At 36.9% G+C, this 27,586-nt stretch overlaps 2 protein-coding genes across 2 annotated transcripts in view; one reads left to right on the forward strand and one right to left on the reverse strand.

Annotated features, from left to right (window-relative positions):
• Window positions 1-582: 582 nt before the first annotated feature.
• Window positions 583-11,149, forward strand: CENPL (centromere protein L). The gene is made up of 4 exons (XM_007947106.1): window positions 583-756; window positions 3,499-3,750; window positions 8,320-8,862; window positions 11,078-11,149. Exons 1-4 carry the CDS (start codon window positions 583-585, stop codon window positions 11,147-11,149), a joined length of 1,041 nt encoding a protein of 346 aa, XP_007945297.1.
• Window positions 11,150-16,439: 5,290 nt separating this feature from the next.
• The window catches only part of KLHL20 (kelch like family member 20), a 165,603-nt gene continuing 154,456 nt past the window's right edge, over window positions 16,440-27,586 (reverse strand). Inside the window, exons 9-12 of the mRNA XM_042781816.1 lie at window positions 22,770-22,903; window positions 20,941-21,149; window positions 19,670-19,776; window positions 16,440-16,524 (exon numbers count right to left, since the gene is read on the reverse strand). Coding sequence (XP_042637750.1) covers window positions 16,440-16,524; window positions 19,670-19,776; window positions 20,941-21,149; window positions 22,770-22,903 — 535 coding nt within the window. The remainder of the gene's footprint in view (window positions 16,525-19,669; window positions 19,777-20,940; window positions 21,150-22,769; window positions 22,904-27,586) is intronic.

Consider the following 27,586-nt stretch of genomic DNA (forward strand, 5'->3'; position numbering starts at 1 on the left):
ATATAAATTTACATTAAATTAGAAAATTGATAGGAAAATTTGAATAATGGACCAGGTGGCACTGGGCAATGTTTCATTCTGTTGTACATTCTGTTGTACATGCAACAGCTAACAAGAACAAGCTTTGGGAAGAAGGAGGAAGGGAAGAAGTTTAACTTAATTCTGAACATACTGTATCTGGGTATATCTGTTATAATATTTATAAAAATGGCCTGTAGCAAACGAGAAATCTAGAACTTGGTTGAATACTCGAAACTGGGTGGAGTAGGGGAAGAACAGGGGAGAGAAAGAATTATTTCTCTATAATGAGGAGAAGAGCTCTGGTAGCATAGTGCCTAGGGCATTTTGACTGCTAACCAGAAGGCTGGTGGTTCAACTCCACCAGCTACTCCTCGGAAGGAAGATTGGGCAATCTACTTCCGTAGAGATACTGCCTCGGAAACCCAAGGAGGGATTTCTGTGAGTCAGATCCTACTCCACGGCATTGGGTTTGATTTCATATTGAGAAGAAGAATCAATGAAACAGCATGAATTAACTTTTTAGTATTGAGAATTCTGGTTTTATTTCTTTTTATATAGACCATGGATCCTTATGATACGTCAGAATTGACTCCTAGACAAAGTACATCCTCAAGCCTTAAAGATTACTTTATAGGTGCCACCCCTCTGCAGAAACGATTAGAATCAGTCAGGAAGCAGACTACCTTTGTCTTGACTCCACCTCGAAAGAAAATTCCCCAGTGTTCACAATTGCAGGTATGATTTCTGTATCCCTTCATGTTACTCAACAATTGAGAATATCCATGTATAAAACACTAACTTTGGGGTATTATTTATATTATTTTTAGATCTTCTTGATCTTTCAGGTAATAAAATAAATGAGAAATAGTTACAAACAAACAATTATTTCACATATCCAGCACCACCTCTGTTGTATCTGGAATTTACCTGGAATGTCTTCACAGCCTTTGTTTTTTATGACATTGACATTTTTGCAGTATATAGTGTTCTTCCTCCTCTTTTAAAATAGACTATTCGTTATTTTGTGTTTGATGTTTCCTCATGATTAGATTTAAGTTAGGTATTCTTAGCTGGAATAATGCATAAGTGCTGTTGTGACCTTCTTAGGGAATTATGCTTGGTATCATATAAACCAAAAAACCAAATCCACTACTATTGAGTTGATTCATAGCATATAGGTGTTACTTATTTTGATCATCCTTTCAAGATGTTGTCCTATTTCTTGTGCTCTACTGTATAATTACTGCCACCTCCTTTTTTTGCAACTAATAAACAGTCTATGGGAAACTCTTTAATATAATGCAAACCCTGCTCCTCATCGTCATTTCTCTTTGCATTTAGTATCCATTGATAATTTTGCCTGACCTAGTGTTTAGCATGATGATGCAAATGATTTCCCGGCTCTAACACTCCCTCCATATTAAACAACCTTTGGCATCCCATTGTAAGTCCTTTTTTTTCCTCCAGTCATTCATTTGTTGATCTCTTTATTATTAGTATGGACTTATGAATTCCTGTTTTTCAGTTTAATAATTCATTACTATATTATTTTGGAACTTTACATGTCCCAGGTTTGGCTGGTGGCAAAATGCTCTGTTTTGACCATTCAAAAACAACTCTAGAAGCATATAACGTTGTTGTTGTTATATGCCGTCAAGTCGGACTTGACTCACAGAGACCCCTCCTTGGGTTTCTGAGGCAGTATCACTACAGAAGTAGATTGCCCCATCTTCCTTTCGAGGAGTGGCTGATGGGTTTGAACCGCCAGCTTTCTGGTTAGCAGTCAAGTGGCTTAGGCACTATGCTACCAGAGTTCCCTATATAACATTAGTAATTTGTAATTTTACTGAAATATGAAGTAAAATCCTATTCAATATGAGTTTGATGTGTGGTTTTGAATCACTCAGCTAATGAGCTAATCACCCAAACCTGTCTTGTAGCCTTGTTCTCTTGTCCATACTGTCCATGCTATATGCTTAGTGTCTCTGGTGGCATACTGGATAAGGCATTTGGTTGCTAACTGGAAGGTTAGCAGTTCCAACACACCAGCTGCTCCATGGGAGGAAGATGAGGTAATCTACTTCCACAAAGATTTACAGCCTTGGAAACCCAATGGGGGTTGCTATGAGTCAGAATTGACTCGATGGCAGTGGTTGGTGTTTTTTTTTTTTTTTTTTAACTATCTTTTGGGATATAAGAAAATTTTTGTGATATCTTAAAGAATATTAGTAGTACTGGTAATGAAAGTGATTAACCAGAGAACAGAAGTTTTAGATAAAATTAGAATGTCCAGTTCAGTGCTTCCTCATATCTATGATACAGATAATTTTGCTCTACATTTTGATGGTAATAAGAATGTTTGTAACTTTCCATGAATGCTCTAGTCACAATGAACATTTTTGTTACATAGACGCCTTAGTGAAACCTTCAAAAGATAGTTTGAACTGTGAGTCTATATCAGGAAGTACAGACTCAAAGGAATATTCAATTTGTGAGAAAACTAGGAGTCAGTGTAAAGACTCTCAACCATATCACAAGGCTAATATAAATGAAGCACTTTTATTTTTGATGATGCCTGTGGTTCTAATAGAGCCTGGCAAAAAATACACCCAAGTATTTGATTCTTTTAACCTATTGAATTAGGCATTGTTACACCTTAAGAGTGAAGTTATTATCAATTTTTTAATTACACAAAGAAAGCTAATCAAATAGGTGCTTTGAGAATAGTTACTATCTTTGACATCTAATTTGAAGTGGCTAAAAGTGAAATGTGAATGTTTATTCAATAAATGTTTATTGAACAGCTGTTGTAGATGATGGTTCTGAGTGCTAGAGATGTGGTGAACAAAATACACAGGATCCCTGCTCTCATCACACCCATACTCTAGTGGAAAGACAATAAAAATCAGACATATATATATATGTATATGTATATATATATATATATATATATACATATACATATATATATACATATACATATATATATATATATATATATAATATCAAGAGATTTCAGTGTTTTAATTGCAGTCAATGTCATGAAACAAAGTATGTGTGAAATGCTGTATGGAAAATGAATTTGTTCTGTAAATGTTTACCCAAATCACAATAAAAATTAAAAAAAAGAGATTTCAGTGTTTTGAAGAAAAATAAAGCAGGGTAAGAGAATACAGAGTAAAAAGTTTGGAGTGGATACAGGTATTGCTTTAGATAGTGTAGCCTCTTGGGTGATATTTAAGCAGAGACCTAAATGTAGTGGAGGAGCATGCCATCTGAGTAGCTCAGGGGAGAGCATGCCAGATGGAAAGTACAGCAAATGCAAAGGGCTGTTCAAAGGTCTGCAAAGAATCCTGTGGCTGGAGTGCAAAGATCAGAGGCCTAATAATAAGATTCTTTTTAAAGTTTACAATATTATGATGAAATTCTTATTTACTCATCTTTCTAATTCTTAAACTTTTGTCTTGATTTTTTTAGGAAGATGTTGATCCTCAAAAGGTTGCATTCCTTCTGCATAAGCAATGGACTTTATATAGTTTAACTCCCTTATATAAATTCTCCTATACTAATCTCAAAGAATATTCTAGACTCCTAAGTGCATTTATTACTGCTGAAAAGCAAAAAGGACTTGCTGTGGAAGTGGGAGAAGATTTCAACATCAAAGTGATTTTCTCTCCCCTCTTAGGAGTGAAAGGAACGGAAAGAGACTCTGAAGCATTTCTTGTCCAGGTATTGTATATAAACAATACTCGCTTCCTAGGGAAAAAGAATACACGTTTTCTTGGTTTGCAAATTGTGGTATTTTCTTACTGTTTTTAAATTCCTAAGCTTGTGATTTATAATGTATGTTTGACTAAATTATAGTAATTAGGGATGGCAAACTAAAACAGATTTTTTTGGGTCTAATTATAATCATGGTTATTATTAGAAAGGAGTCCCAAGGAGGTATAAATGGTTAATGTGCTTGACCGCTAACCAAAAGATTGTAGGTTCGAGTTTACCTGAAGTATTTAGGAAGAAAGGCCTGGAGATCTACTTCTGAAATGTCAGCCATTTAAAACTCTGTGGAGCATGGTTCTTACTCTGTGACATATGGTGTCTATGTAAAGTGGGGTTGACTCAACTACAACTAGTTTTCATTATAGAAAACTTAAAAAATACATAAAAATATAAAGAAAGTTAAAAACCACAGTTTAACATTTGGTATTTATCTGTTTGGCTGTCTATAGTCATACAGTCTTAAAACTGGGATCATAATGCCCATATTTTTGCATTATGGCATTTTTTTCTAATCAATATTTTAAGATAATTACTCATTGCATTAACAATTCTACCTTTTTGTACATGTATCTTTGTATAATTCTGTGGGTTTTACCAGGATTAAATGCTTTCTGTTATCGATTTCTAGTTTTGTTCCAGTGTGGTTGGAGAGGATATTTTGTATGATTTTTAAATCTATTGTGACTTAACATATGCAACCTAACATACAGTCTATCCTAGAGAATGATCTATGTGTGTTCTGCTGTTGCGTGTTCTACACATATCTGTTAGGTTTCGTTGGTTTATAGTGTTCTCCAGGTTCTTTATTATTTTATTGATCCTCTGTCTAGATGTTCTATCCATTATTGAAAGTCTCCAACTGTTGTAGAACTATTTCTCCCTGTAATTCTGTCAATGTTTACTTTGTGTGTTTTGGGGCTCTGTTGATACATATATATTCCTGTGTCTCATGACAGATTTTATCTTTTAAGTTTGTTCTGTCTGATATTAATACAGCCACCATGTTCTCTTTTGGTTACTATTTTTGTATTTTGTATCTCTATTGGCACTTAATTTTTTTTTCCATCCTTTCACTTTCAATTTGTGTCTTTGGATCTAAAGTGGGTCTCTTGTAGACAGCATATATTTGGATCATGTTTTCTGATTTATTCTGCCAATCTGTCTTTTGATTGAAAAGTTTAATCTATTTACATTTAAAGTAATTAGCAATAAAGGAGGGTTTACTCCTGCCATTTTACTATTTGTTTTCTGTGCATCTTATACTTTTTAGTTTGTTGTTTCTTCCAATACTGCCTACTTGCTCTACTGTTTATGATTAGGATTACGTTTAAGATTCTCTTAAGATTTACTAAGAGACCACACTTATTATTTATGCCTAGTGCCACTGTTTCAATCTTTAGAGTTAACTAATCTTGATAAGGGAGCTCTGGTAGCGTAGTCCTTAAGGCACTTGACTGCTAACCAGAAGGCTGGCAGTTCAAAGCCACCAGCTACTCCTTGGAAGGAAGGTGGGGCAATCTACTTCCATAGTGATACTGCCTCCAAAATCCAAGGAGGGGTCAGAGGGGTCTCTATGAGTTGAGGGCACATAACAACAACAACAACAATCTTGATAAAGAAATTAAATACTCAAATAGCTGAAAGGCTTTATTTTTGTTGTTGTCTTGTTTATTTGTATAGATCAGGAATTGGCAAGCTACAGCTTAAGGGCCAAATCTGTTTTTGTAAGGAAAGTTTTATGGGACCATAGGCACTTCATTCATTTACATATCGTCTGTGACTGCTTTTGTGCTACAATAGCAGGGTTGAGTAGTTGCAGGAGAGAGTGAGTGACTGGCAAATCCTTTACTATATGGTCCTTTACAGAAAAAATTTGCTGATCCCTGGTATAGATTATAAGGAGCTCTGATATAGTGGGTAAGGCATCTGGTTGCTAACCAGAAGGTCATCAGTTCAAACCTACCAACTGCTCCACTAGAAGTAGATAAGACAATCTACTTCGGTAAAGATTTACAGCTTCAGAAACCCAAAAGGGGTCACTGTGAATCAGAATTGACTCAATGGCAGTGGGTTTGGTTTGGTTTGGTATAGCGTATGGTGTTAGCAAGGATCACAAGGAGGTCTGCTAGGATTATGTTTTGCTGCACATAGCATCATGCCTAAATAACAGTGGGTTAAGACAGACAGAAGTTTGTCTTGTTAAAAAAGGTATCTGGAGGTAGGCTGCCTAAGGCTAGTATGATGCTTCATGAAATCACTAATAATCTAGGCATCTTCTATCTTTCTTCTCTGTCATGACTTCCATCCTTAATCTCAAGCTCTAAGATGGCTCCTAGAACTCTACATGTCATACTCAGGTTCCAGGCAGGAAATAGAAGGTGATTAAAAAAGGGTAAACAGGGTGTCTGTCATTGCATTGTCCTCTTTAATGAGACCTTTTGCAAGTACTACAACTTCTGTTTACATTCCAATTTAAAGGAAGATTAGAACTATTTTTTTTTTTTAGTGGGTATGTTCCTACCTCACTAAAGGTATGGTTTTATCGTGAAACCTGCCAGCTGCTCTGCAGGAGAAAAATGAGTCAGTCTGCTTCCATAAAGATTTACAGCCTTAGAAAACCTATGAGGCAGTTCCACTCTGTCCTAAAAAGGGTCTCCTTGAGTTGGAAATGACTTGATGACAGTCAGCGTTTGGGTCAGGTGAAGTAACCAATGCCCAGAGAAGTTAAGTGACTTGTAAGTCATCAGCCAAATGAATATTCTTATGAGGATAATAAATGAGCTTTTGAATTCCTAGTGTAGTGTTCAAATAGTTTTCAGGTTAAATCTGATACCTTGACAGGGTTACAGGACTCTTAGGTCATGAAAGTGTGAGAGACATAAAATATCTGGGCTTCAAGATATTTGAAGTATCATAATCTCTTGCACAAGGTGAAGTATAGTAAAAGTAACTGAATTATCACATCTGAAGGGATATGGTAAATAATGTCAAGAGTAGGGTACACCTTTTATGGAGCTACTGTTGACATTACTATCATATTCCTTTAGATAGGATCATTCAAACAGTTACTTTTACCGTATTTCACCTTCTTGTGCAAGAGATTAGAGGGCTGTGATTTTAACCTTGTTCTGTTCAATACTTAAAAAAAACTTCTACGAATATCTGGAAGGTATGTTCGTCACATAATTTACAAATTTAAAGTTTGAAGACTGTCAATCTGCTAGAAAGTATGATCAAGATCCTAAAAGATCTGAATGGATTGTTACAATGACCAAATGAAAGGAGATTAAAATTTTAAGAGGGATAACTTTACTGCTTCAATATAGGTTGGAGGAGATTTGCCTTTTAACAAAAATTTATATAAAACTGTCAACTAAAAACCTCAAAACTACTGTAGTCTGAGCTTACATTGGTAGGAGTCTAACCTAGGTTCAAGATGATAATAGTCTTGCAGTCAGATCTTTTTGAAATAATTATCTTTATTTATGATTATCTTGGGAGCTGTGGTGGCGTAGTGTCTAAGGGATTTGACTGCTAACGAGAAGGCTGGTGGTTCAAATCCACCAGCCATTCCTTGGAAGGAAGGTTGGACAATCTACTTCTGCAGTGATACCGCCTCAGAAATCCAAGGAGGGGTCTCTATGAGTCGGATCCGACTCTACGGCAGTGGGTATGAATAGCTTGCATGTGGAAGACTTTCAGAGAAGAGTGAGCGGGATAGTGTAAGAACTTGAATGTATGTCTTGGGGCAATGGTTGAAGAAATTGGAGATGTTGAATTGGGGGAAGATAAGACTTGGCAGTGTATATGAAACCTGTCAAGTTGACAACTCGATAGGACAGACTAGAACTGCCCCATAGGGTTTCCAAGACTATAATCTTTATAGAAACAGAGTGCCACATCTTCCTCCTGAGGAGTGGCCGAGGTGTTTGAACTCCCTTTCATTTAGCTGCTGAACATTTAACCACTGTGCTACCAGGGTTCCTCAGTATATATGATAGGGACCATCAGATATTTGAAGGGCTTTTCTTATAGATTAGATTCATTCTGTAGACACACAAGGAAGAAAGCAGGATCTGTGGGTAGAAACTATAGGGTCTAATGGATGAAAGTACATTTTGAGCTGATAGAAGTACCTTAGGAAACATTGAAGTCTTCCTTAATGGAAGAATCATGGAAGTTGGATTTGTTGATTTTTACAGTCCCTTCTAAACTTGGGATTTTAACACTTTTCAAGATGTTATACCTGGTTACGCTATATTGGCATTCTTTATTTTACATTTTGGTTGCACTACGATCTTGCCATATACCATGTCTGCATTGTATAAGAATATTGAAAGAAAGGTCAATTCATTTGATAAACTCTAATAATGATTAAGGACACTATTGCTTCCCCCTTTCTTGTTGTTGTTACGAAATAATAAAATGGACCTTCTTATTGTTAAATGTACTAATTTTGAGAAGATGTAATTTAAATATACTTTTGAAGTTGAAGAACCTGTTTTCTTTCCTTTGTAGATTCTGTCCAAATCTCAACTGCCATCTCAGAATACAGAAGGTAAAGTGTTGTGGACTGGTTGGTTCTGCTGTATATTTGGAGACAGTCTTCTAGAGACTGTTTCAAAAGATTTCACTTGTTTACCCTTGTTCCTTGCAAATGGAGCAGAGTCTAATACGGCCATAATTGGAACTTGGTTTCAGAAAACCTTTGACTGCTATTTTAGTCCCTTACCAATCAATGCATTTAATCTTTCCTGGATGGCTGCTATGTGGACTGCATGCAAAATGGACCATTATGTGGCTACTACTGAATTTCTTTGGTCTGTACCCTGTAGCCCTCAAAGTCTGGACATTTCTTTTGCCATACATCCAGAGGATGCAAAAGCTTTGTGGGATAGTGTCCACAAAACACCTGGCGAAGTTACCCAAGAGGAAGTTGACTTATTCATGGACTGCCTTTATTCACATTTCCATAGACATTTCAAAATTCATTTATCAGCTACAAGATTGGTTCGTGTTTCAACATCTGTAGCTTCAGCACATACTGATGGAAAAATAAAGGTTAGTTGGAACAACTAAATCTAGTTAAGTATTTTTTTCCTAATTGTTACATAGTTTTCAAAATAATTTTATTTCCACATCGAAAGAAACGTTTAAATGTATGTCACTTTGAGACAATAGAGACTATGTTTTAGAGGTAAGCCTTCTAATGAACTTCTCATAGAAGGACACTATATGCTGTGTGCTACAGACTCTGGTAATAATAGGAATTTGAAGCTTTAAAAATTGTTTTTTGACAAATTTTGAAATAATTATGCTAGTAACAGGATTGTGTGCATTAGGTAAAATAATTACAGTCAGAAACACAGAACTTGAAAAAAATGGGCATATTGGGTGCTTACAAAAAACCTCCCAAGGGAGAGGGAGCAATTGGTAAACAAATATAGAAAGTGCTTGTTATTTATGTAAAAATATGGACTTCTTGTTGTTATGTGCTGTTCAGTCGTCTCCTATCGTCAGTGATCCCTCCTTGGGTTTCCGAGGTGGTATCTCTACGGAAGTAAATTGACCAGTTTGCCTTCCGAGGAGTGGCTGGGGGGTTTTGAACTGCCAACCTTCTGGTTAGCAGTCAAGTGCCTTAGGCATTATGCCACCAGAGTTTTTATCCACATTTTTTTTTTATTGTTGTAAAAATATAGATCACATATTTGCCATTTCAACATTTTTCACAGGTAAAATTCAGTGATGCCACCATAAATCATGTTGTGCAACCATCATCAAATTTGTTGCCAAACACATTTTATTTTTAAAATGAAGGAATTGAAGCCAAGAGAGGTTTAAGTAGCACATGCATGGTAGACTTATAAGAGAAGTCATGAAGATTTGACTCATCTTTTAGGTTCCCAAAAGTCCACACTCTTATCTGCTGAACTAGTGCTTTTCAAACTGGAGGTTGTAACACCAGTTATGGTGGGTTGGGAAATAATTTTGATGGGAAGAGGCTAGCATTGAAAAATGGAAAAGGAAAGAAATAAATAAAAAGTAAAAGTAAAAGAGAAGAAAAGAAAAAGAGACCAGCATTAAAAAAAGGAAAAGAAAATTGAGTGCTTTGAATGTGGTAAGTGTTCACTTATGTATGTACTGAGTCATGATGTTAAATTTATTATTAGGGTTTACAGTAAAAAATTTGAAAGACTGTACTATACTAATTACTTTGGTTATCTTAAAGGAAAAATTTAGGTTTTAGTGCCTCAGAATTCAATGTTTGAGAAATCCTTATAATACTTTAAAAATTTTGTTTCCATATTCCACACGTTTTTTAGTAAACTGTATTTAAAAACTATTTCATATAATGTGTAATTATCCATTTATGAATGTAAATTAAACACATTTATTTCTTTAGGTCTATTCTAAATCTCAGAACCTCTCTTGATATGAGACAATAACTGGCTCCTAGATTCAAATAATGCCATGATGATAGTTAACATTTATTGAGCACTGACTCGTGCCAGGGGTTGTTAAGCACTTGATACATATTAACAACCTATTTACATAAAAGGAAACTGAAGCACAGAGCAGATAAATGGCTTCCCTAAGATCATACAGTTAGTGAGAGGAGTCAGAATTTGAACCCAGTCATGTGACTCTAAAGCTTGTAACTTTACTGCAATACTGTCAAAAAGTTTGAAATTAATGTGTTAATCATGTTTCTGCCAGTTTCCACAAGATACATTTTGGAATCATTAAGTTCTTTTGGGACTTAGGAAGTTATGAATTCTTTTTGCAAAAGTAGATAACTCCAATTTTGAATTTAAGACCAAGAGTTCATAGAAGGGTTCCTTCTTGCACCCTTTGGGCAGGTATCCACAAAAAGCAGGATAAGTAAGAACCCTGGTCTAATTATTTCTAAATTCCATTCACTAAGAGTTGTTAATTTATTAAAAGTATAGTCCCTTATTTATTCATTAAATAAAATCATATTCATATCTTGCTGATAAGAGATTTAAATTAGCCTGGAATAATTATTTCTCAACCTACCTTTTACACTGGGGTATAAAGTATTTTTTTCTCAGTTGTCACTTTGTGAAACTAAAATGTACATTGATTTCAGTAACTTAGTGTTAGCACATTTTTAAAAAAGTATAGCTTTTGGGTTAATCACAGTGCACTTAATGACTAAATTCCAGCAATTAATGTAAAATGGATCATTGAAAATCGAACTGCTTTGTTGTCATAATTAATTCTAATTTTAATGTTCTTTTTTTTTTTTTTTCAGATTCTGTGTCAAAAATACCTTATTGGGGTGTTGGCATATTTGACAGAACTGGCAATTTTTCAAATTGAGTGAGGCCTTGTGTGAACTGTATACTTTTGTCTTCATTGATTGCCTTTCTGAGAAACAGTCATCCACTCTGCATGTTTTCCTCACAGTGCCTGTGGAGTGGCCAAGAAGGACCCAGAAGCCAGGTGATGTGTATTAGTCATCTTGATCTGGGATGCCAGCCTGTAGGAAATGCTGAGTGGCTTATTTGTTGGTCACCTCTCTCTCTTTCTTCCTTAAAAAATATAGAATGTTTACTATGCCAACTGTTAATGAGATATCTCTAATATTAGTTATTTCTGATTTGGGTCTATGAAATGTACAATCCCTTTTGGGCATTATAGACTTGCTTTTAGAGAATTTGTGTTTTCTAAAGACTTTCCTAGCATCATTTTGCTGTGGAGAACTGGTAATCAAAGTCCTCACCAAAGGAAACTTCAGATAAATGTGAATGTTTTAGCCACTAACCTGCTTCTGTTTTTAAACTGTTCAGTTCTTATTGTAATGTTGAATTAAATATTCACTTTTAAAGTGAAGCAGAGTGTTATCACTGTCTTGGTAACAGCTCTTTTAATTAATGTCTCAGTAATACACATGAGCCCTGGGGTGCAACAGTTGCATGCTTGGCTGCTAAATGACAGGTTGGCAATTCAAACCCACCCAGCAGTCCTGTGGGAGAAAAGACCTGGCAGTGTGCTTCCATAAAGATTACAGCCTAAAAGGCCCTATTGGGCAGTTCTACTCTATCACATGAAGTCACTATGAGTTGGAATGGACTTGCTGGGAACCAGCAACAATAACAAACATGGGGATCACAGTGAGTCACAATCAACTTGATGACAACTGTTTTTTTTCCTTTTTTTAAAAAGGAAGTTGTAGGCTTTTTCTTTAGCATAAAGGTTACAAACCAACAATTAAATTGAATAAAAATTGTAGCACAGAAAGGCAACAATAAGCCTCTTTTGAGGGAAGAAATGGTCTTGTTTAGCTTTCCTGTCCCCAGTGTTGAGCATTATGCTTGATAAATACCTGTAAATTAAGTGAATGAATTTTAACCAATGCTTCCATTTTACAGATGAAAATTCAAATCAAGTAATGTAAGAGACTCACCCATTATATCTAAATCTCTTCTTTTTACTTACTGAGCACAGAAAGGTTTTGTTTACCTGAGAAATATTTTAAAAAAGTAATTTTAATAGGCTTTTATTCTAAAAGCAAAGACTGAATTGGGTATTATTTCAGATATACTAGGAGCAGCAGAGGTGGTAGAAAGAGCATGGGTTTTGGAGCATTCATTCATTTATTCAATAAATATCAAGCTTCTATTATATGCTTAGAATTGTATTAGCTAACAGGGATACAGCAGTGAGGAAGACTAAAAAAAGTCCCTGTCCTGTAGAAATTATATTCTAGTGAAGGAAGGCAAAAGATAAATAATTTCAGATAGTGATAAATGCTATGAAGAAAATGAGAGCAATATGAAAAAGGGTGACTGAGGTGGGGCCTACTGTATATACAATAGTCAAGAAGATATCTCTGAGGAAGTGACATTTGAGTGAATGGTGAGAGGGAACCAGCCATGTAAAGATCTGAGGAACAGTGTGCTAGGCAGGTGATACAACAAAAGCAAAGGCCTTGAGATAGGAAAGAGCTTGGCTTATTTGAGAAACAAAGGGAACCTGTGTGGCTGGAACAGTAAGGTGGGGAGAGGGTAATATGAAACTGAAGAAGTTATGCAGCAGAGGAGTCTTCCATGGCATTATATTTAGCAAGTTTTGACTAGACCACAATAGATACATTTTCCAGTCTTTCTCACAGATAAATATAGTCATGTAACTGTTTTCACACATACGAAGTGTCAAGAAGAGTTTCCAGGAACCTTCCTTAAAAGGTAGCTGCCATGTATCCTTTACACCTTTTCTTTTTCATTCCTTTTTCCATCTCTGCTGCCTGCAACATTGATGTAATGACTAGCTCCCCTCTTCAATCATGGGGATAAGGGTCAGGTATTAGGGATGGCAAAACATGGTCTGGGAGGAGCTTGTGTCCTGACAACTGTGTGAAGCTGAAGTCCAATGCCAATCTTGAATGGCCTCCCTCCAGACTTATATGTCAGAGAAGTAAACTTCTATCCAGTTTAAGCTACAAGTTTACTGTCATTTTGGGTCTCATTTGTTCATTCATACCCATTGCCATCAGGGAAAACAGTTAAAAAGTTATTACAAATGGTACAAATCCTATGGAGATACAGTTAGCAATATTTAGCAAAATTGTGTGCATTTACCCACTTCTAAGATTCTTTCCTAAAGATTCACTGGGAAAAATATGAAAGGAAGCATGCACAAAATTACTTTATAACAGTGTTTGTAATAGCAAGACTGAAAACCCCAGGTGCCCATCAGAGAGGAACTGGTTGAACAAACTATGGTATAGCTGCACAATGAATTACTGTGAAACTTTAAAAAGGTTAAGGAAACTATCTACTGCCATGGAGTGATCTCCAGGATATATTGTTGTTTGTTTGGTTTTTCTTGTGAAAATACACACACCAAAATATTAGCCAACATAACTTCCACATTTACAATTCAATGACAATGAATTAGATTTTTCATTGTTGTGCTACAGCTATTGTTATGTTTCTTCAAAGTATTCTATCACCTCTCTAGGATACATTAAGGGAAAAGAACAAGGTGTGGACAGAGTATAATATGCTCCCTTTTATGTAAGGAAGTGGAGAAGTATATGTATGTGTGTATGTGCATTTCCTTATGTTTTCAAAAACCATGGAAGGATAAACTAAAAACTTAACAAACATGGGGAAAGGAAGGAACTGAATAGAGGGAACAGAAATACAAGTTAGATAATTTGAATATGCCTTATTTATAGTTTAAAACCATGTAAATGTTTTATATAATAATGAAACAAAATTGGATTTAAAAGGGAAAAAAGCAATCTCTAATAAAGTTAATCATATGAAAGCTTTGTGCATATTTTGTCTAATAATCCAGAAAATTGACTGCATAGTTACTGTGCAGTCAATGGCACACACCTCTGTCATCTGTTTGCTGTGTTGTATTTTCTCCGTGAATATGTTCTACCAAATTTTTGCTTAGCCACATTTGTATGTATACTGACAAATTAATGTAAGTAATTCAGTGGCTTTGTTTCTGTTGAACAGACATGAGATACTTTATTTGCAGCATTTGTATATTTTAAAATATTCTGCCTACATGATGCCAATTTTTCATATAGACCAAAATCAATAAAATGGCAATAAAATATTGGGTGAAAAAAAAAAGAAGCAATCTAAACATTGAAAACAAATTAACCTAGCTGTTAGGTTCATGGCATTATCACACAAATAATTATTTTTAATATCTTTAAATCACAGTATTTTGACTATACATCTTTGTTGTTGTTGTTATTTGCCGTTGAGTCGGCCCCGATACATCTTTAGTGGGCTGTAAAAAGAGTTAAAAAGCATTACTCCAAACAAAATTTTTATGGTAAATACTACCTTTATTTAAAAAAGTTATACATGCTAGAAAAAAGCATAAATGATACATGTAAACAATTGTTTACCAAATACTTTTTTTTTCCTTGTAAAGGTGCAAATGATCTTTAAATGTAAACACAAAAGTTGCCAAACATTTTTGTAGAGGGAGGAGGAGAAGGTTATTCCTTTTTGGTTGCATTTAATGTCTTATTCAAACATTTTCCTGCAAAAAACACTGAAAAAAATTTGCCTATGAACACAATAAAGAAAAAAAAAACCACTGATTTTTTTTTCTCCCTTAAAATGTTTTAACTCTTCACCAGAAAGTGCAATTTGAGAGAAGTAGTAGCAGTGGGCTTGCAGAATGAAGATAATGATAGTTTGTATAAAAGAACCAAGATAATATTAATAAAATGCCTCAGCTGCTATATTCATTAACACGTACTATTACATAAACTAAAGAATTCATTCCCTTGGAGGCTATTGTAGCCTCAGTTTCATCAGGCCTGAACATCAAGTGTAAAGAATTGCATAACAGTATTCACTGATGGGGAGAGGACATTTCTGCCTTCTAGTCCTTGGTCTGGTAGCATAGTGGCTAAGACAATTGCCTGCTAACCAGACGGCTGGCGGTTCAAACCCACCAGCCACTCCTCGGAAGGAAGGTTGGGCAATCCTACTTCCGTAGTGATACTGCCTCGGAAACCCAAGGAGGGGTCGCTATGAGTCAGGTTTGACTCGACGGCACATAACAACAACAACAACAACAGTCCTTGGTAGCAATAAGGAAACAGGAAGTAAAGTTGATTCAGTTGGTAATGTTTTTGAGCAATAACTCTGGCAGAGTTGCACAGGATTCTTTTGGGTGATTCTCAAGACAGCCTGAGACTCATCTGCTGTATTATTTTAAAAGAGGCACTGAGAAGAGCTCTAGATCTAGCAGAAGAAACTCTTCGAGAATATTATGAAAAAAGACTTAAATACAGCAGAAAACGTTGTTGTTGTTGTTACGTGCCATTGAGTCGGACCTGACTCATAGCGACCCCTCCTTGGGTTTCCGAGGTGGTATCATTACGGAAGTAGATTGCCCAACCAACCTTCCTTCTGAGGAGTGGCATTAGGTTCATATAATAGAAGGAAACAACATTCAAACTTCCACTGATGAAAACTGTTATCACCGAGTCCTGATTTTACTGATTTAGTATTTCTTATGAATTATACTATTAAAATGAAATGTCCCCCCCCCCGCCCCTCTTTTTTAAAAAAATAAGACTTCCAAGTCTTCTGGTGCTTTAAGTGCAAGAATGATGGTTAGATAATTCGTTTTGCTTTCTATCTTTGTCACTGGTCCTCCTTAGTTGAATCTAATTGGGTGATGAAACAACCTGGGTGAGTAGTTACAGGCTCAAAAAAAAAAAAGAGTTACTTGGATGGAGTGTCTAGAAATAACAACCCAGATCATCACAGCCCTTCTCCTCTTACCAGTATTTTCAAACATAATCTATACCTTAAAAATAAAGTTTTGCTACTTGGAATTTTTATCATTTTTTTTTCCTTTTTCAGTGGGAGGAAGATAAGTATACAAAAAAAAGTACATGATAAATTAAAACAAAAAATAAATATTCTTCTTCACAGGGTTGAAAATTATTGTGCAAAGGTGGCATCTTGCAGGTGAAGTACTTCACTGGATCTATAATATGATATGTTGAGGCACCGGCAAAGAATAAAATTTGTTGTAATGTTTTCTTGAGTTGTACAAAGCTCCAAAGTCAAAGCTCTCCAGAATATGGAGGAGCATATACACGAGTGTCTTCTAGATGGTTACCATATATGGGACTCACAATGTGTCATTTTAATAACTCCTACGCCACCCCCTAGTCGACGGTAATTCATCCCGCCATATAACCTGCAACGAAAGAAAGAAAATCAGATTTCCTCATTGGTAAAAGTACTATTTCTTCTATTAAATAAGTTAATCAAACACATGCTTCTATGTTTTATATCACAACTAATATTTTCAACTTTATACATTTCTTCTAAAGATTAGAAGTTGGAATCGAGCGATGGTAAGAAGCATAATTAATTCAGACATTGACTGAACTGTTCTCACTTACGAGAATAAGAAACCATATCTATTTTTTTTTTTATCATAACTTTACACCTTGACTGGCTTCTAATAATTACACAGAATCATATGTTCTGTCTGCATCTAATTTTGCCCTGGGCTATATTATTTTCTCATCCACATTTTTCCTTTGCCTAAACTTCCTTGATTACTTACTCTTTTGTCTTCTATGTACTCTTGTAACCCTTTACAAAAAAATGAGTATGAATAAATAAAGGCAGCACATAGTTTGTGACACGTGAACAAGATCATCTTCAAAATTAAGCATTTCCATGGAAAAGAACGCTAGATGTCTAACAGCTGTGTGGTAAATGGTTTTAAATTTGAGATACGTAATTATAAAAATTTAGAGTTTATCCTCAGGAATGTCATGAATATTGTGATAGCTGGAGCTTTGTGTCAACTTGGCTGGACCACAATTCTGTGTGGGTTAAGCAATTGTGATGTGGGTTGTCCAATGATGGGATCAAATGTATATGTTTAGAGAAGCCAATCCATTGAAAGGGAGTTTTCCTAGGGGTGTGGCCTGCTTCCAGTATATTTATGGACATCCTGGGAAAAGAGACACTCTTCTGTGGATTGGGATTCTGCCTACAACTGTCCGTGAGCAAACAATCCACCATTTGGCCTGGAGATCTTAGATTCATCATTTGTTGGAGTCAACAGCCTGTATACTGCCTGCCAACACTGAGCTCCTCAGCCTCAGCAGCTGCATGAGTAGGTAAAAGCCTCCAGCTTGACGTTTGATCCAAGAACTTGGGACTTGCCAACTTTTATAAGTGTGTGAACCATTTTACTAAGATAAATTTCTTTCTATCTATATATAAGCTTTATTGGTTTTGTTTCTCTAGAGGACCCAGTCTACCACAAACATTAAAAAAAAAAAAAAAAGTCCAGGTGATTTTGATTGATAGCAACCCTTTAGGAACTAGAACTGCCTCACAGGGTTTTCCCAAAGCTGTAATCTTTTTAGAAGCAAACTGACACATCTTTCTCCTGTGGAGCTGTGGGTGGGTTCAAACCGGATGTTGGTTAGCAACTGAGCTTTAACCACTGTACCACCAGGGCTCCTTTCATGATCGTATTCATGAAATTCTTGAGGATAAGCTGTTAAGAGATGACTTGGTCATATATAATTAATACTTTTTAGTGACACTAAGAAACAGGTCCTTACATAGGATCATAATAAGTGGCAGAACTAAATTTGGCTTACTTTCCAAATAATGCTTACATAAAATTCCTACTATACATAAAAGTTGTAAGTGGGGGCAAAAAAAAAAAAGCAGAAGGCTCCTATACATGAAAACATGCCATTATCTATCCCTTACCTCTATCAGGCTTTGCTAAAATGTTACCTTTTCAGTGAAGCCTTCTGGACCACCTTTAAAAACTGACTTGCTTCCCTATACTCCTTATCCTCCTTGCTTTGCTATTCATTACAGCACTTCTACATCCTGGTATGGTGCAGTTTGTTACCCTCACTACAACTTCAGCTCCATGGGTTTTTTTTCACTTTGTCTTCTTAGGGTCTAGAATACTCAATAAATCTTTACTGAATGAACAGGACTGTGAAAATGTGATGTAGAAGCAAAAAATAGACCGTCAGCAGCCTGATTTTAGTATTGTGACCACTGAGCCAAACCGAGCCTTGAGATATGCACAGAATCCAAAGGATGTCATTTAAATATCTATAAGAGTTATGGCTTTCCCAGAGATGAATGCTTAGTAAATTCATTAGCTGAATCTAATTGGGTAATGAAGCAACCTGGATGTGTAGTTATAGGTTCAAAGTCAGGAAATGTGCAATAAAAATACAGAGGGAATGGAGTGACACGCCCCTTTTGAAATAGCGACTAAAATAGGGCTCAGCTTTCCTTCTGTGGTTTTAAGAAAAATCTCCCAGAATGTCTGCTGCTCCAGGTCTCGTTTCTGATACCATTAATATCTCTGCTACCACTGGGGTGGTCAGCCTAAACTTGGCTAAACAAATTTATTGTGAAAGAAACCCCAAATTGCTTGGGAACGCAAAATTGGTTTCTTAGAAGGCTACTATTTAGAATTAAGTATAAAGATGAAGTACATCAAACTTACAGTGTTAATATTTTATGTTTGAGAATTAACTATATATTTAGCATTTCAAGCATCAATTAGATTTAGTCTTGTGAGTCCAGTATAAAATATGTGATTGAGTAAAGATTTAGAGTTCCAGGTTGAAAGATAGAGAATTTTGCTAAGTTCATGAAAGTTTTGAATACTTAAGAGTTACCAGATTTGTGTACATTTATAAGAACTGCTAAGAATACAGCAAAGATTTATTAGACAATTGACAATTTAAAAGCAAAATAAAATTGAACCTATCAAGGTAGCCTCTTCCCTAAAAGTGATTGTTAAAATTGACTAGGTTTTAAAATACAATAATAATACATTTAATTTTAAAAGCTCAAGGAAAAAATGGGTTTTGAAAATGAAACAAAATATTAAAAACAGTAAGTAACTGCAATTTGTTTTTCCTGGGCATAAACATTAAAAAAAAAAAAAAAAAAAAAATTACACTGACAGACTGGAAGCCAAAGACCTAGGTTCTAATTCTAACTCTGTCACTAACTTCCTTAGGGAAGCAATTTTTATTTCTCGGTGCCTAAGCGTTCTCAGCTGAACATGATGGAGTTAGAGGAGTGTTTTTCTGTTTTTTCAAGCTCTGATTATAAAAGTAGTTACCAAAGAAGAATTCTGTAAGATGTCAAGCACTTTATAACAATCAAGTCAAATTAAGCAATCAAGTATGGGTGACTTCAAGCCCTTTTGAAAGTACTTCAAGAGGTACTTCAGTGTACTGGCCATCGTGATTTTGATGGTCATGGACTATTTTAAGCCTGTGACTTTCAAGTCAGCAGTGACATGATTTGCAACACAGCTAAAACGTTACCTCCATGTATTGGCATCAGGATCAAAAACTTCAATGGTCTTCAAGTATGTTGTGCCATCAAAACCTCCTACTGCCATGAGCTGCCCATTCACCACTGCCAGGCCAACCTATAGGACCAAAACACAGTGGATGCTGGAGAAACCAGACAATTACTGGGAAAATTTAAGACTGGTTTCTAGATAAGTCTCTAATAGATAATTCTTTATGGCTTTATATTCTGGTTAACTTGAACACAGAAAGTAATGACAAAAAAATCTATTAAGTTATGGGAACTATAAAATTATATTCAATTAGAACATTTACAGAGTCCAAAACAGATATTTCTTAAATTTTAGGAAAACATTCACTGAGAATATGCAAGAACCTCTAAATTGTTTTTACTTCCTCTGATATATGCCTGCTCTAATTCACCCTAAATTTTCTACTAATACTCTTTTAAAAATAACAATGCTGTTACTTTCTTCCTTAAAAACTATAAGCAAAGGGCTTTCCCTAAAAAAGAAATATTCTTTGATTGGTTACCAGGGGTAGGTATGGAGGGGAGGTTAAACCACTAACTAGAGGGTAGACACATATTTATTAATTTGAGTGAGGGGAAAGGTTAAAACAAAAATTAGTTAATGCAAAAATACAAAATACTCAGTGAACAACAACAAAAATAAACTTTCTAGGCCTCCCTTCTGCCTAAGTATAAGTTTAAAGTTCTTATTATGTTATTCAGGACCTTTAGAAATTGATCCTAACCAACTGCTGTAGCCTCACCTACATTTTCCCCTTCCTCCTAACACACTCTGTGCTGTAGTAATACTGATGTAATTGCTAGTAGTCCCTGAAAGGACTATGCAATTTTCACACCTCTATACTTTTGCACAGATCACTGGGTGGTGCAACAGTTGGCACTTGACTAACTGAACGGTTGGGTGTTTGAACTCACCCACAGGCACCTCAGAAGACAGGCCTGATAATCTGATTCCAAAAGGTCACGGGTTTGAAAACTACGGACACTTCTACTCTGCACATATGGGGACTTGACAGCAATGGGTTTATTTATTCATTTATTTTTTGGCTTTTGGTTTTGCCTAAAAGGAAGCCAATAGCACTAGATAACACAGTTAAAAATAAAACACCTAGGCATCAGTAGTTCACATCCTCACTCTATAATGTAAAATATTTTACAGATCTGAGCTCTCTTTCTGCAAAACCCACTCTTTGTGCTTGTTTTTGAAAGCCCTAAACCTCAGTAGCTGGGGAAGTAGATAGAAAGCACTCACTCCACTACGGCGGGATGTCATGGCCACCACTGGAGACCACTGGTTGGTTCTGGGATTGTATCGTTCAGCGCTGCTAAGCTCTGTTGTGTCGTCTCTACCTCCTACGGCATAGATCATGTCCTGATACACTGCACAGCCTAGGTGTTTTCTCCGGGTCCCCATAGGGGCTATGGTATGCCATCTGTTTTCCTGAGGATTATAGCGCTCCACTGTAGGGGGAAAAAAAAATTAAACCATTTCTCTTCATCACTACTTATCCTCATAGTCCCAAAATTTTGTGATAACAGATTTTCAATACGTTATCTGATTTCTGCTTATTGAAAAAAAGGACTTGTATAACTTTGCACAAAACCACATGCACTCTCATACAGTATTGGTTTCTTTCAGGTAGGTATGGTGGAAAGGGCATGTTGTTGGAGTCAAGACATGTGAGTTCTGTTGTTGTTGTTAGCTGCTGTCAAGTTGGCTCTGACTCATAGTGACCCTGAGTACAACAGAATTAAACACTGTGCCTGGTCGTGCACCATCCTCATCATCCTTGCTATACCTGAGCCCATCGTTGCAGTCACTGTGTCAATCCATCTCATTGAGGGCCTTTCCCTTCTTTGCTGACCCTCCACTTGACCAAGCATGATATCCCACTCCAGGGAATGGTCCCTTCTGACAACATGACCAGATAGATGAGCTGAAGCCTGGTCTTTCTTGTTTACAAGGAGCATTCCAGTTGTACTTCTTCCAGGACAGGTTTGTTTGTTCTTCTGGAAGTCCATGGAATTTTCAGTATTCTTTGCTAACACCATAACTCAAAGCCATCAATTCTTCTTGTTGTTGTTATGTGCTGTTGAGTCGGACCCGACTCATAGCGTCCCCTCCTTGGGTTGCCGAAGCAGTATCACTATGGAAGTAGATTGCCCAACCTTCCTTCTGAGGAGTGCCTGGTAGGTTTGAACCGCCAGCCTTCTGGTTAGCAGTCAAGTGCCTTAGGCACTACACTACCAGAGCTCAATTCTTCTTAGGTCTTCCTTATTCATTGTCCAACTTTTATATGCATATGAGGTGAATGAAAATACCATGGCTTGGGTTAGGTGCGCCTTAGTCTTTAAAGTGACATTTTTGCTCTTCAGCACCTTAAAGAGGTCTTCTGCAGCAGATCTAAGTTCTACAAGTAAGTTCTAGTTCTGGCTATGGCACTAATTAGCACAGTGACCCTCGGCCCCTCTCTTCTTATCTCTAAATGAGAGGAATGAACTATCTTTCGCCATCTTTCATTAGTAATGATTTATTATCATAATCAGACTTCTGTATTCCTGTACTCATGTGCCCATAGCCTAATGCATTCAAATCGCTGAAGAAGAGAAGACAAGATATATAACAATATGATGCTAGCATCCTATTGATGATATCCTTAAGCAAAAATACCCTATGATCTCAAGAGACAGGATTAACAAATCAGTTTCTAGTTAATTTTTTTTTTTAAATTTTTAGATTATTATATGGTTTCTTTTTTTGGTGTGTTTTATTTATTTTTGAGGCAAGATGGTGGCAATGATGGGGGAAGAGAAGTAATCATATTTGGAAAATAGTTTTTAATTCATTGTAAATTTCTAGCATCTTATAAGAGAGAAAGAAATATTTTGGGAATGTATTAGAAGACTATGGGTATAGAAACAGTTAAGGAAGAGCTGAGAGTTATACTTTCCTAGAGGGAAAGTAAAATATTTTCCTAATAAGTTACAGGATAATCTGGATTCTATACTTTTTATTGAGGAACACTCCTAAGGAAAATGTGTAGGCTTGGGGAAAACACACTGACTTTGGAAAGGACTAACCTGTATTGAGTGGTGATGTCCCATCAGAGCCACCTACAGCATATAAAAATCCTCCTAACACAGCCACTGCTACGCCTAGTCTTCTGGTACTCATAGAAGCCACTCGAGTCCACTTGTTCTCCTTTGGATCATACCTAGTGAGAGAAACCAAAGACTGCATGTTCTTATCAAAGAAATCTTTTTCATGTAGTCTAAAATTACAACAAAGGATATTGGATATATTGACTTGTTATCATCAAATGCATACTGAAAATCTAATATATTTTACTTACCCACTGCCATCAAGTCAATGCCAACTCATAATGACAATATAGGACAGAGTAGAACCGCCCCATAGGGTTTCCAAGGCTGTAAATCTTTACAGAAGCTGGCTGCCTCATCTTTCTCCCATGGAGTAGCTGGTGGGTTCGAACCACCAACCTTTTGGTTAGCAGCTGGATGCTTTAACTACTATGCCACCAGAGTGCCTATATTTTACTTAGTTACTAGGAAAAAGGATCTTAGGATTTGTACCTGTGCATTACTAAACTCTTTTCTATACACTGAATTATGATGTTGGGACTAGAAGTCTGCAAACTACATTTCTCCTTTGCCAGCTGGCTCTCAGATTCTGCCAAATAGAGGGACAGTTGTTGTTATTATTGTTATGTGCCGTGGAGTCGGATTCGACCCATAGTGACCCTCCCTTGGGTTTGCGAGGCTGTATCACTATGGAAGTAGATTGCCCAACCTTCCATCCGAAGAGTGGCTGGTGGGTTTGAACTGCTAGCCTTCTGGTTAGCAGTCAAGTGCCTTAGGCACTACACTACCAGAGCTCCCAATAGAGGGACTAGAGGAGGGAAAAGGGACTTGCTGCTTTCTGTTTGCTTGTTGTTCCTGTCAGTGCTGTCCCAGCAATGGTCCCTCACCCTGAATGTATGTTCCACTTGAGTTCAGTATCAAGCCTTTTCCCAGCATTCCCAGAACTAGCCTCATTGTGCTTTCTCAGATGTCTGAGTCACCTCCTCTGAACTCCTGAGGAAATGCCACCAGCATTCTAGTAATCTACTGTTGTATAACAAATCACCCTAAAACTCAGTGACTTAAAACAACAATAATTTTTGTTTCCATGACTCTGGAATTCAAGAAGAACTTCACAGGGAAGTTCTAGCTCAGGCTTCATATGGCTACAGTGAAAGGGTGACTGGAGTTGGAACAGTAGGGGATGGAAGCAGTTAGAGGCTGATTGGGCATCTCTTTGGGTCTCTCAATGTAGTCTACTTTTGGCTTCCTCACAGTATGGTCATCTCATGACAGCTCATGGTTTCAAAAGTGAATGTTGCAAAACACTATCTGCCAACGACTAAGGGACTTCTGGAAAGATGGTAGAATAGGCGGATAAGCTACACAAACCCTCTTCAACAAAGGAAAGAGAAACCAATTGACAAAGATACAGAAGAAAATCCTGGAGCCCTGAGCTTTGAAAGGAAGTATACAGAAGTGGATTAGGAACAAACTAGTGGAAAATACTGAACGAAAACAGCAAGTATGGAGATGATTGGAGCAGTGGGCTGTCAGCTACTCTGATGGGACCAACAGCCTGAATACTTCCAAGTGGTGTTGGGACCTGAAAATTGACCTAAAGAACAGCCTTGGTTGCCAAGGGCTGCAAGGATGACTGTGCTGGTGGCCTATGACTAGGAAGGGAAAGAGCAAGGAGGGAGCTGTGGACTTTCGGCTGTCCTGAAGGTGCAGGCATTTTAATTGTTTACAAGCCATGGCCATTTTGGATGTTAAAGTGAAGGCATTCTCATTCGGATTCCAGGGACCTAAAAATGGGCTCTGTTTGTTAAGGATGCCAGGGACATTCGGGAGGCTGACAACAGGAAAGGAAACAGGTGGTGAGTGTATAAGTGCTGCCAACTAGCAAACAGAGGACCACAGCACAGTACCTTGCTTATGTAGATAACATACAAACAAAACAGAAAACAAAAATTGTGGGCAAGTCACTCCAACATACAATCACCAATTAAATATAAACACAAAAATGTCACAATGCCTCAGAGACAACAGAGCATCACCGTCCACACAAAGAAGCAAGATAAAGCAGGAGAAACAAGTGACCAGGATACAGACCCAAAACACATTCCTGAGGAAGATGCAGCATTGGAACTCCCTGATGAGGAATTTAAAAGTATTACAGTTAGGTATCTTCAACGAATTCACAGAAAGACCAAAGAAAACACTGACAAAACTGAAGAAAACACAGAGAAAATCCTAGAACAATTTTGAAAGACAATACAAGAATAAAATGACAAAATCAATGAAAAATTAGAAATGATACAAAATCTACAGACAGAAATCCAGAAGATTAACACTAAATTTTCAGAAATAGGCAACACATTGAATGGACAAAGGAGTAGAACTGAATCAATGGAAGACAGGATTAGTGCCCTTGAAGGCAAATACCTCCATACTTGTTCGAAAGGGATCAATCAGAAAAAAGATCAAAACAAAATAAAGAAAGCCTAAGGTTCATGTGGGATACCATCAAAAGGAATAACCTATGTGTAATCAGAATTCCAGAACAGGAAGAGACAAATTAAACCACAGAGAAAATTGTCGAAGATTTGTTGGAAGAGAATTTTCCTGGTATGATGAAAGATGAGAATATATCCATTCAAGAAGTCCAATGAACCCCAAGTAGGATAGACTTCAAAAGAAAATCACCAAGACATATCATCATTAAACTCACCAAAACCAAAGACAAAGAAAGAATCCTGAAAGCAGCATGGGAAAAACCATAGGTGGGTGGGGAGAGGAGGGAACACTGCAAAGGGAAAAAAAAAAAATGCAACGACCCATGTGACTTTAGTTTTGTGTATTTCACTGTACATAAATTATATTTCAACAAAATGCATTAAAAAAAAAAATACCATCTGCCAAAACCAACCAGGCAGATACCTTTCCATGGAGGTATGAGTCACAACTGTTTAGTGTACCTGGTCTGAACTCCAGAAGTAGCAGCAGCAGCTAGGTATCATCACCCCCCTCAGATGCCGACGGTAGTAGCTCTGTGGTTTCTAGGTTCCTCCTAGTTTCTAGGTTCTAATAACTCTAATCTCTTTTCCAGCCCTAGGGTTCCTGCAGCTGTTAGCCAATTCTTTTTATTAAAATTTCTATCAAAGTAACTGGTATGATTTCTGCTTTCCTTAAGAGAATTCAGAAATAAAAGCCATCACTTGGAATACTGCTGGGCATCTTTTTTTGTTGTTGTTGTTAGGTGCCGTCAAGTTAGCTCTAACTCATAGTGATCTTATGTACAATAGAACAAAACACTGCCTGGTCCTGCACCAGCTTCATAATCCTTGCTACACCTAAGCCCATCATTGCTGCCACTGTGTCAATCCATCTCCTTGAGGGCCTTCCCTTTTTTCAATAACCCTCCACTTTTCCAAGCATGATATCCTTCTCCAAGGAATAGTCCCTTTTGACAACATGACTAAAGTAGGTCAGATGAAATTTGGACATTCTCACTTCCAAGGACCATTCTGGCTGCACTTCTTCTAGGACAGATTTGTTAGTTCCTCTGGTAATCCACAGTATTTTCAGTATTCTTTGCCAACACCACAACTCAAAAGCATGAACTCTTTTTTGGTCTTTTTTGTTCAATGTCCGGCTCTCACATGCATATGAGGCGACTGAAAATACCATGGCTTGGGTTAGGTGCACCTTAGTTTTCAAAGAGACATCTTTGTTCTTTAGCACTTTAAAGAGGTCCTTTGCAGCAGATTTGCCCAGCACAATACATCATCTGATATTTTGACTGCTGCTTCCATTGGTGTTGATTGTGGAACCAAGTAATACGAAATCTCTGACAACTTCAATCTTTCCTCCACTTATCATGATGCTGCTTATTTGTCCAGTTGTGAGGACTTTATTTTCTTTATGTTGAAGTGTAATCCATACTGCAGACTGTAGTCTTTAGTCTTCATCAGTATGTGCTTCAAACCATCTTCACTTTCAGCAAGCAAGGTTGTGTCATCTGCATATCACAAGTTGTTAATGAGTCTTCCTCCAATCCTGATGGTGTATTCTTCATATAGTTCAGCTTCTTGGATTATTTGCTCAGCACACAGATTGAATAAGTATGGTGAACAACCCTGATACACTTACTTCCTTATTTTAAACCAGAAAGTATCTTCTTGTTCTGCTCAAATGACAACCTCTTGGTCTAGGTACAGGCTCCTCATGAGCACAATTAAGTGTTCTGGAATTCCCATTCTTCTCAGTGTTAGCCATAATTTGTTATGATCCACATATAGTTAAATGCTTTTGCACAGTCAATAAAACACAAGTAAACATTTTTCTGGTATTCTTTGCTTTCAGCCAAGATCCATCTGATAATGACAATGATATCCTGCATAACGTTTTCACTGACCACACTTTGAGAAGTGGATGGTCCCTTCCTTCTTCTGAGTCTGTCTTAGTCTGGAAACCTGCCCACAATGGGTGACCCTGCTGGTGTGAAAATACCAGTGGCACAGGCTCCAGCCTTGCAGTAACATGCAAGCCACCACAGTACAGCAAACTGACAGATGAGTGGTAGTCTTATAATTTTTTTTAATTATTTTTTTTGGAGCTCAGTTTCTATGTATCTTTTTGTTGTTGTTGTTGTTATTGTGATTTGGGTGAAGATTTACAGAGCAAATTCACTTTCCATACAGCAGTTTACATATACTTTGTCTCATGACATTGACCACAATTTACCACAATACAACAGCTCCCCTCCCACTTCCTCCCCATAGTTACCTCTTCCCAGTGTCCATCCCTCCATG

This window comes from Orycteropus afer, unplaced genomic scaffold (assembly GCF_000298275.1).
Source record: "Orycteropus afer afer isolate SDZICR_OR568_19922 unplaced genomic scaffold, OryAfe1.0 scaffold00175, whole genome shotgun sequence".
NCBI lineage: Eukaryota > Metazoa > Chordata > Mammalia > Tubulidentata > Orycteropodidae > Orycteropus > Orycteropus afer.